Here is a 10623-nt window from a genome sequence, read left to right as displayed (position 1 = left end):
AATGAATGTGTAATAAAAAAAATTATTAATCGTTTATCTTAAGATTATTCTTGAGCTTAATCGGTATCGGAAATAGTTTCCAATGATACGATAGGAGCACAAAATTTGAAATTTTACATTTTAGCGGTACAATTTATAGCGGTATAATTTGATTGTAGGAGTAGCGAATCTGTTAGTGACGAAGGATATTTTATTCTTAATAAAGGTCGAGTGTAGTTTTTAAAGAAACGACAAGGATAAAAAATCTGGACATTCATATTTTAGAACATATTTGATGAACACAAATTATAGTGTTTATTGTGGAAGTAACAACTGAAGCAACAACTTTTGCTCATAGCGTAGAGTATTTAGGGTAGTCTTGAGTCCAATAGGGTTGTGTTCAATTAAAAGTTTCTTGAGAGATGGATCAATATTATTATATTCATTTTATTTTTATACAAATTGGCACAAATTCAGTTTTTTGTAATTCTATTTTTCTAATTTTCTTTTTTTACTTTTTTTTATGCTGTTAGCTTAATATTAAGCTAACAGTATCACAAATTTCTTCTAAATGGCAATATAAAATTGTATTTTGCAACACAAATTAGCACAAAATAATCATTACAGTTCAATATATCTTTTTCAATTCTGCTTATTTGATCCTATTAGCTTGACAGAGATAAATTATAATTCAATAGGTATTAATTTTATTAAATCTGCTAAAATTAAATGAATATAGGAATTGAAGAACAATTTACAAAATGTCGAGAGAGCGTGCTTCTAGAAGATTTTATCGCATAGATAGCACTAATGATTTATTTGGGTTTATGGACCGTGGCTATTCAGCCCAACATGAAAATCGATGGAACTTTGAAGTTGCTTGGGAAGCTGCCAATAAAGGTGCAACATTATATATGTTATAGATCTTTCTGATGTACTCCTGATAATTATATTTCCCTATTATCACATATAATTCACACACTCCTTTTCAGTTGGTGGTATTTATACTGTAATAAGATCTAAAGCTTATGTTTCAACTGAAGAAATGGGTGATCAATATTGCCTTATTGGTCCATATAAAGAACATTCAGCACGTACTGAAGTTGAGGAGGCAGACTTTCCTCCTCATAATCCGTTGCATCAAGCAGTACAAGTTTTACGTGATCAAGGATATAAAGTAAATCTTTTAAAAAATTGTGGATTTGACATTTAGTGTCAAAATTAATAATCTTAAATCAGTTTGTTAAATCATACATTCACACGCGCTCGCGCAGGCGCGCGCATATGTGTGCGTGCAGCAGATATAAAGAAATATATTATTAAGGTTTGTCAAATATTTCAACTAGAAATTATATATTAGAAATAATAATTTTACATTAGACACACACTGCAAATACATATACATTTATGTTAATGGCTTATATTCCAAAAAAGAATATAAGATTATTTAAAGAAAAAGTTTAAACGAAAGACAAAAGAATTTATTAATTTGTTTCTTACTAATGAAATTTTAGAATGACATTTTTTATTTTAATTACGAAATATGTTCAAGATATTTCATAAAATATTTTGATGTAGTGACAAAAATTCAATAAGAATTAAAATTGTTATTTAAAAAAAATTGTTATTTAAAAAATCAAATAGACTTTAACTAAAAGTAAATTAAGATCATTATTATTTCTGCCTGACAATTGTAAAATTTATTAGAAATATTTTTTCAAAAAATAAATGTTTGTTTTTTTTAATCACTTCTTAGATTAATAATTCACTCTTTATGTGTATGCACGCACGCATGTTATAATCTACAATATATTAAAAATTTTCATCTATGAGTAATAAACAAATATGGAATAATATTAATATAATTTAAAAATATCGCTACATAATTTTCGTGTGAGCACAAATATATTTGCACAAACACACATGTATATTGTATGTAATAATTTTTTTTAAATTATATGTCCTGATATTACTTATATCTTATATACATAACTTATATACATAATATTATTCCATACTTATAGACTTTATCAAACATCACATTTTTAACAAATATTGCACTCATAAACACTTCAATCTTCAAATATTTAGTTATTTTTTAGTTATTTTTTAATTATTTTTTTAATAATTAAATGTAAAATATATTTTATCATTTAATACAGCTTTCTATTTTGGCCATAAGGATTCATTTCTTGATTTTATTTATTAAAGGGATAAAACGGTAAAATTTCCAAAAAATTGAAAAATCTCTTTTTCTACTTTTTTCAAAAGCTTGATATCTTAAAAATATGTATAAGACCCTAAAAGGATTTTATAAAATTTGAAATATTTCTCGAGTTATGTGAGTTTCAGTGAATGATAATAAACGCACCTGATTTAAGAGAGAAGCTGTTCGCAGGTGATAGACAGACAGATAGACAGACAGACAGATAGACGGACGGACGGACAGACAGATTTCTATTAAATAATACTAAAACTTTTAAACATTTTTCTTAAAACTACAATACCTTTTTTCAATTGGCGGCGTCTATAACTCAATTTCGATCGACCGATCGACCTTTGAACAGCTTTATAAAATAAATATATTAATAATAAAATAAATATATTAATAATAAAATAAATATATTATAGTTTCAGTTAAGCGTAGGGATTTTTTTTTTTATTAATTACTTTTCGAAGAACGAGATGTTTAAGGGGCTCAAAATAGCGAAATTAAATTTTTTTTAAACCACTGCCATTTTGTAAAAAAGAATTATTTTAAAAAATCGTTACGCTTAATTGAAACTACACTCGTACAGATTCAAAATTTTCAGATAATTACAACTTGAGTTTTTTACACCGCCGATCATGTTTTTTAATTATTTAAGGGGCACATTTTTCTTATAAACAAATTATTGAAATCATAGGTCATCTATGGATTTTCGCTAATTCTGATGTTCAGAATTACAAAATAAATAATAAATAAATAGACTTATAAAAGATCTTCCAAGACTTATAAAAGTCCAAAATTTCGAAAACTTTTTTCGGAAAAACTAGCAAGTAGAAAAATTCTGAAAAATATATATATTCATAATTTCAGATATGGAGTACACGCATAAAAATTTTCAAAGCCCTTCATGTTTAAGAATAGCCGAATTTATTCTGAAAAAAAAAACAAGTTTTTTTACATTAATTGTTTATAACAAAATTGCAAATAAATAAACGTAATTTTTTATGAAAGTTGCATAATTTAAATCCCTAAGAGTCTAAAAAATTTATATGCGCATACAAACTGCAAAATAGATTAGAAATATGGAAAAAACTGAGAATAAAAAGATGAGACGTATACGTTCCATTGTCCTTCAAAAGATTAAACACGGAAGTCTACATGCTGTGCAACATCGCCATATATTTATATTTAAACATACAAAAATTCTTGAAATGTTTTCAAAGTGTACTCAATTGATGTATCAATTCATAATTTTTCTATATATTTAGTTACTTTTTAAAAATTGCCGACTTATATTTATTTTTTTAAAAGTTGATAAAGGACTTTTTTTAAGGTCTTTACTTTTATTATATTTAGTGTATATACACGGTGTCTGGTAAGTTTTAACAAAACACTCGTGAGTAAATAGAACGAAAATGAATCGAAGTCTTCTATTTTGTAATTTTTTTTTGCAATAGTTAACAAGATATTAATTATTAAGAATCGTTGAGTATTGATTTTCAATCATTTTTTGTTTAAATACTATCAACTTTATAGAAAAACAGCGAGAGACAAAAATTGTTTATTTTCTTCTCATAAAGTTCTGAGAATTTTTTCAAAATTTTTTATACCATATTTTCTCATATTGATAAAAATAGTTGCCAATGTAAGAAAATGCGGTAATTATTGAGGATAGAGGAATTATCTCCAATGACTTTGACATTGTTGTCAAGATCATGACCCCTAAGTGACCTCCAACAAGTTTTAGCCGTCGCTCGTCCTTCGTTAAAAAATCATTAATATATAAATTGACAATAAAGAATTTATGTTTGCGTGGAAATTCATTGTTTTAACAGAGAATTTGTTATTCTTAATGCACTGAATTTTTGTTTATAAAGCAGTAATTAATTGCTTTAAAAACATAAATTTACTGCTTTAATACAAGTTCTTCGCATTATGAACAAATTCTCTGCTAAAGCAGTGAATTTATGTGTCTGCATGGAACCATTATGTAAGCACGGAAAAAAATAGAATAGTTTTTAATATTTGCATGGAAGGTTAAAACCCATATGCAACAATACAATTATGAAAGTCACGCCTCCTTTGCAGGTTGGGAGGTGGGGATGGAAGTCGTTTCGCATAAAAAGTTGAACATTTCTAAGCAGGGAGAGGTGTAGAATAGTACTGAATATTGTATAGCAGAAATAAGATGTTATTTTTGAAACTTTTTTTGTTAATAGCTTTTTAATGAAGAACGAGTGATGGCTAAAACTTGTTGCAGGTTGCTCAGGATCATGATATTGACACATATGTCAAAGTAAAGATCATCGGAGTTCCCCTGTTTTCAATAATTATCTTTTTATCTCTTGTAGTTTTTAATATTCGACAATTAAATATCTTTTTGACTATTGCGAAAATGGTAAAGGATATTTTGACTCAGTTTAATTCGCTCTATCTACACACGAGAGTTTTGTCAAAACTTGTGTACGTGCATGTATAAAAATATAGGGTATCCTAAAAAGAGATACCTAAATAACACCAGACAAAGTTGTAGAGTTCAAAAAGATCGAAGTAGAAGTAAATAGATCTTTTTGAACCTTACAACTTTTTTCTAAACACTTTTCTGTAAAACTTATATTTTCTGAGATATTCATTTGTTACAACTTTTTGGGACACACACACAAGTTCCGGAACGGTTAATTATCTCAGAAAGTATTGGTTTATTGGAAAAATGTTTCAGACAAAAAGTTGTAATGTTTAAAAAGATCTATTTATCGATCTTATCAGTTTGACTTTCGGTAATCGCCAATGTCAGGTCAAAGTCACATCAATTTATTTTAAATGGAAGCCCTCATTTTTCCTATTATTCCTATTTATAGCTTAGTTCTTCGAGAACTTTTCGAAACACTGTAATATAATATTTTTTCATTAAGTACTTTTTGAATTATAATGTTTGAAAGTTAGAATACCGCCAATATTAGAGCATTACCCAAGATGCATCGCATGGAGATTGACGGTCGGATTTACATCGTGTGCATACGCGTGTATATCTTAGGTTATCTTAGGTTATCTTACATTAATGCTGGCGATATTATAATTTTCAAATCTCATAACTCGAAAACTACTGAAGAATAGGTTTTATTATAGTATTATAGTATTATAATATTGGGAGTACAAATAAGTTTCCGCTGTTTTTTATCAAAAATTAAGCATTTATTGTGAAAGAACGGTACATAATGTTTTATTCGAAGTAATGGCCATTGCTAGCCACTACTTTTTCCCATCTTTCTGGTAACATGTGAATATCGCGTCGGAACGCTTCATCTTTTGAGGCTATCCAATCATCGATACAATTTTTGATATTTTCATATGATGTGAAGTGCTGCTCAGATAGGCCATGCGTCATCGATCGGAACAAGTGGTAGTCGGAAGGAGCAATGTCTGAAGAATACGGCGAGGTAGAACTTCCCATTTGAGTGTTTCTAAGTAGGTTTTGACCAGTGCCGCAACATGTGGTCGAGCATTATCATGCAGGAGAATAATTTTGTCATGCCTGGAGTAATAGTGGGCGCGTTTTTTGAGTGCTCGGCTCAATCTCATCAATTGTGTTCGGTAGAGAGCCCCATGGTCTCGTAATGGTCTCGTTCGGTTTGAGCAACTCATAATACACAACATCAAGCTGATCCCACCAAATACACAACGTGAGTTTTTTCCATGAATATTCGGCTATCGATGTTGAAGCATGGCTAGGTGATTTCTATGATTTCCTCTTCTTTGGGTTATCGTAGTGGGGTATCATAGTGGATCTATTTTTCATCACCAGTGACTATACGATGCAAAAAATCCTGTCGTTTATGCCTGGCAAGCAGCATTTCACATGTGAAAAATCGGCGTTCAACGTTTCTCAACTTCAATTCATATGGAACCCAATTCCCTTGCTTTTGAATCATTCCCAATGATTTCAAACGATATGAAATTGTTTGTTGAGTCAATCCTAATGTAAGTGCAAGTTCTTTTTGCGTTTGGCACGAATCTTCATCCAATAATGTTTCCAATTCCGCATCTTCGTACACTTTCGGCCTTCCGCTACATTCTTTGTCTTCGACGTCAAATTCACCGTTCTTAAACTTTTGAAATCACTCATGACAACTTCTCTCACTTAAGGCAGCATATGCTTCTACAAGCAATCTAGCTTCAGCTGCAGATTTCTTCAAATTAAAGAAGTAAATCAAAAGTTCCCGCAAATGACGCTTATTCGACTCAAAACTCATTTTCATACAAAAAAAATATATGATACTGACACAAAATCGCTAATATTTCAAGGTTATGGTGTTGCCGGATGTCCAATCTTACGATATGTCGTTTTACATCAAACAATTTTAACTATAGTTTATTAATGGCGCCGTCTTTTGCAAACGGCGGAAACTTATTTGTATTCCTAATATTTTGAAAAGCTCTCAACATCAGCTTCTGAAATAAAAAAATAAGATTTTAAAAAATTGATTTGATCTTGATCTAATCTTCGTGGCGCCACTAAAAGTTAAACTGGTAAGATTAGTTTACTAGATTATTTTAAACCCTATAACTTTTTATTTGTATGAAACATTTTTTTTTCAGAAATGCTTACTTTTCAGATATTTAATGGGTCTGGAACTTTTTGTACACCCTATAACAATAATAGTTTTGTGTAAATCAAGATATTTTTTTTTCTTTTGTTATATCATAAAATATTTTTATTAAGGTAATAACAGGAACATGGTTGGTGGATGGAAATCCTCAAATAATTCTATTCGATATCGGAAGTGCTGCTTGGAAGCTTGACGAGTATAAACAAGAATTATGGAGTACTTGCAATCTTGGAATACCTCATCTCGATATTGAAGCTAATGATGCTGTAATACTTGGATATTTAGTCTGTCAATTTATTGCAGAATTTAGGTAAATTGTTATATTATTATTTTAAAATTATTCTATGTAATTTAATTAATTGTCAATTTTGACAATTCAATTACAATAATGAAATAATAGAAAAGCAGCCGAAGGTTACTCAAGCATTCCGCCGAGAGTTGTCGTACATTGTCATGAATGGCAAGCAGGTGTTGGTTTAATCGCTTTGAGAACAAGACACGTGGATGTGGCCACAGTATTTACTACTCATGCTACACTTCTGGGTAGATATCTTTGCGCAGGGAAGACAGATTTTTACAACAATTTAGATAAGGTATATAACTTCTTTATTTTATTTCTTTTTTTTTTCTTTTCTAATCTCTTGACTTGATACAAGAACTTGGTACAAGAATCATAATTCAATCTTGGTTGAAATTTGAGATGGTCATCTCAATGATGGTTTCGGATCCAATTATGAAGTTTACCATTCTTACAGAGTCACACGTTGTTTCTCCCCATCTCTTAATCATATCATAAATATAACTATCAACTTTATTTACATAAAAAAAGTCCTACATAATAAAATGATTTCAAATAAAGAATAATTTAAAATAATTCTGGCGCGCACAATTTGTAGTGTGGAAAATATATAAAAATAATTCATGCAAAAATATTATTAGTAAAATAAAAATATTATAATGACTCAATAATAATAAATAAACATTAATAACAATAAATGGCTAAAATAAACATTAATAACAATAAGGACTATGAGCCAGATTTCAATATATTTAAATTTTTAAACAGATGTTTCGACCTTATCGTCAGGTCATCTTCAGTGTATATAATATAAAAAACGCAACATTTGATAAATTCATATAATGCTTAGATATAAATTTCAAAATTATAGTTACGCTAACATGATCGTGTTTCTTCGTGTATTTTATGCCACAACAATATAATGTTCTTTCTCTTATAATTTTTCTTAGTTAGCATTCATCTATTGTATCAATCGCAATTTGTCTTAATGATAAAAATAGTTGAAAATATTGATTCATTCAATAAAATAACGTAAGCACACATTCTCAAGCGAGAAGACATAACAAGAATATTATTATAAGAATACACCTTATAATAATAAAAAGAATAAGAAAAAGCTTTTTTTTAAGGCTTTTTTTACTTATTTGTGTAACATATTATTTTCTATTATTGTAGAATAATTTAAGTTACATATTATTTTCTATTGTTATAGAATAATTTAAGTTACTGAAGAAGTTCTGCTAAAATGCATTAAATTATATATATGCATTATACTTAAAATATTATTTTTATTTTTGCAGAATGTTGTATTCTGCAAAAAATCTGAAATTTTATTTAATAAAATTTGTATTTTTTATTGGATGATATAAAATAAGCTTGAAAAATGTAAATTGGTTAATAAGTGTATATGTGTGTGTGTGTGTGTGTGTGTGTGTGTGTATATATATATATAAAATGAATTATTATATGTGTATTATTTATATATTTTTCATTTTTAAATTAATTTTTTTAAACACGTCCAAGGAACCTTTTACATTATATTGGATTAGAGAAAAAGTTCTGTTCTTCTGCTCTTTTGTTAGCTCAAAATTATATACAGACTATATTTGTTGTGATAATTTCCGATTATCTGACGTGAAAGCTTAAAGTTTTTCTTAAAAAGTTCGTTTTTAAAAAATGTTCCTATAACTTTTTATTACCAAATTACATGCGGATTAAATAAAAGAGCATTCTGATTTTGATTGCTCATAATTCCATTAAAAATCATCGTACCATAATTAATAACACAGATTCTTAAAGCAGAAATGTTGCTCTATCAAATGGTATCAAAAGATCGATTGTAGCGTGTGGCAAGATATGCCGTTCTGTTGAAACCAAATGTCGTCTGTGTCCTCTTCAAATTTGGGAAGCAAGAATTCGATTAGCATGGCGCGGTAGCGCTCGCCATTGACAGTGACGGCAGCTCCTTGCTCATTTTCAAAGAAAATGGCCCAATGATGCCGCCGGACCAAAAACCACACCAAACAGTCACTCATTGTGGATGCATCGGCTTCTCCATGACGACGTGCAGATTCTCTGACCCCCAAATACGACAATTCTGCTTGTTCACATAGCCACCGAGGTGAAAATGAGCTTCGTCAGAAAAGATGATTTTTCGGTAAAAATGCTCATTTTCAACCAAGCGTTGTTCAGCTCATTGGGCGAATCGAAAACGCATCGGATGGTCATGTGGCTTCAATTCTTGCACTAATTGAATTTTGTACGGCTTCATACCGAGGTCTTTATTCAAAATTCTTCTCAAAGAAGAATTGTTCAAGTTTTGAGAACGATGGCGAGTTGATGTTGATGGTTGGTCAAGCACACTCTAAGCAACAGGTTGACCTTTTCAGTTGACCTTACTGGACGAGCACGTGAATGAGTTGCTTTATCTAATAAGGATCCAGTTTGCAATTCGCTTCACAAATTGATCCACAAACTGCTTGAAGGTATTTCTTTTCTACCAAATTTTTCACGTAAATTTCTTACAGTTTGGGTTGAAGACTCACCACTTTGGAAGTAAGTTTTCAATATTTCCCAATTTTATTCAAGCGTATAGTGACCCATTTCGTAAATGTCAAACAAAAAACTAAATTTCTGATACATCATAAATGTTATTACGCCTTTCAAACTCAAAATAACCGATAGTTGAAATTCCAAACGCTAGATGGCCCACTCTGTATATATAATTTTGAGCTAATAAAATACCGCAGAACTTTTCCTTCAACCTAATATTTTTAATTTATTTTTTTATAAGGAATCAATTTCTTTGATCACATCCCTTTTGAGATATCCTATTTACAATATCCTAATACTAATTGCAGTTCAGTGTTGATGAAGAAGCAGGGAAGCGTCAGATATATCATAGATACTGTATGGAACGTGCAGCTACACATTTAGCACATGTATTTACAACAGTTTCGGATATTACCGGTTTTGAAGCTGAACATTTGCTCAAACGGAAACCTGATATTATCACGCCAAACGGATTAAATGTAAAAAAGTTTGCGGCATTGCATGAATTTCAGAATTTACATGCTATTAGTAAAGAAAAAATACATGAGTTTGTGCGAGGCCACTTTTATGGGTTTGTATCAAAACAAATGTTCTTTACAAACATTAAGATATGAGCAAATGAATATATGAGCAAATGAAGCATAAGAAATAGAATATCTAAAATGTTGAAATACTAGTCTTGATATATAAAAAATATAACTTAAGTAATCAAGTGGCTAATGATTAAGCTCGTTAGCCGTGCTAAATAATTTTTTTATAAAAATTGTTAATAAAACAATTTTTATAATTTTACAATTTACAATTTTTTATAATTATGTTGTAGCATAGTTAAACATTTCACAATATCGTAAAATTCTAATACGATGTCTGATTGAGCATCACATTATTAAAAATTACTTGTCAATTTAATTTAATTTGTAATATTATTACCAGTAGTTTAATTGCATTATAAGTTCGGAAAATCAATTCGGCGCGCA

At 29.4% G+C, this 10623-nt stretch overlaps 1 protein-coding gene across 5 annotated transcripts in view; it reads left to right on the top strand.

Moving 5' to 3' along the window:
• The window catches only part of LOC108693231 (glycogen [starch] synthase), a 33942-nt gene that overhangs the window by 2418 nt on the left and 20901 nt on the right, over positions 1–10623 (top strand). For all 5 annotated transcript variants that reach the window (XM_018202064.1, XM_018202063.1, XM_018202060.1 and 2 more), the window contains 5 exons: positions 719–879; positions 972–1156; positions 6909–7105; positions 7196–7388; positions 9955–10217. In XM_018202064.1, coding sequence (XP_018057553.1) covers positions 741–879; positions 972–1156; positions 6909–7105; positions 7196–7388; positions 9955–10217 — 977 coding nt within the window. In that variant the 5' untranslated portion in view covers positions 719–740. The remainder of the gene's footprint in view (positions 1–718; positions 880–971; positions 1157–6908; positions 7106–7195; positions 7389–9954; positions 10218–10623) is intronic.

This window comes from Atta colombica, unplaced genomic scaffold (genome assembly GCF_001594045.1).
Source record: "Atta colombica isolate Treedump-2 unplaced genomic scaffold, Acol1.0 scaffold89, whole genome shotgun sequence".
Classification (NCBI taxonomy): Eukaryota; Metazoa; Arthropoda; class Insecta; order Hymenoptera; family Formicidae; genus Atta; species Atta colombica.
Note: the sequence above shows the minus strand (reverse complement) of the source record. Positions and strands in the feature narration are given on the sequence as shown.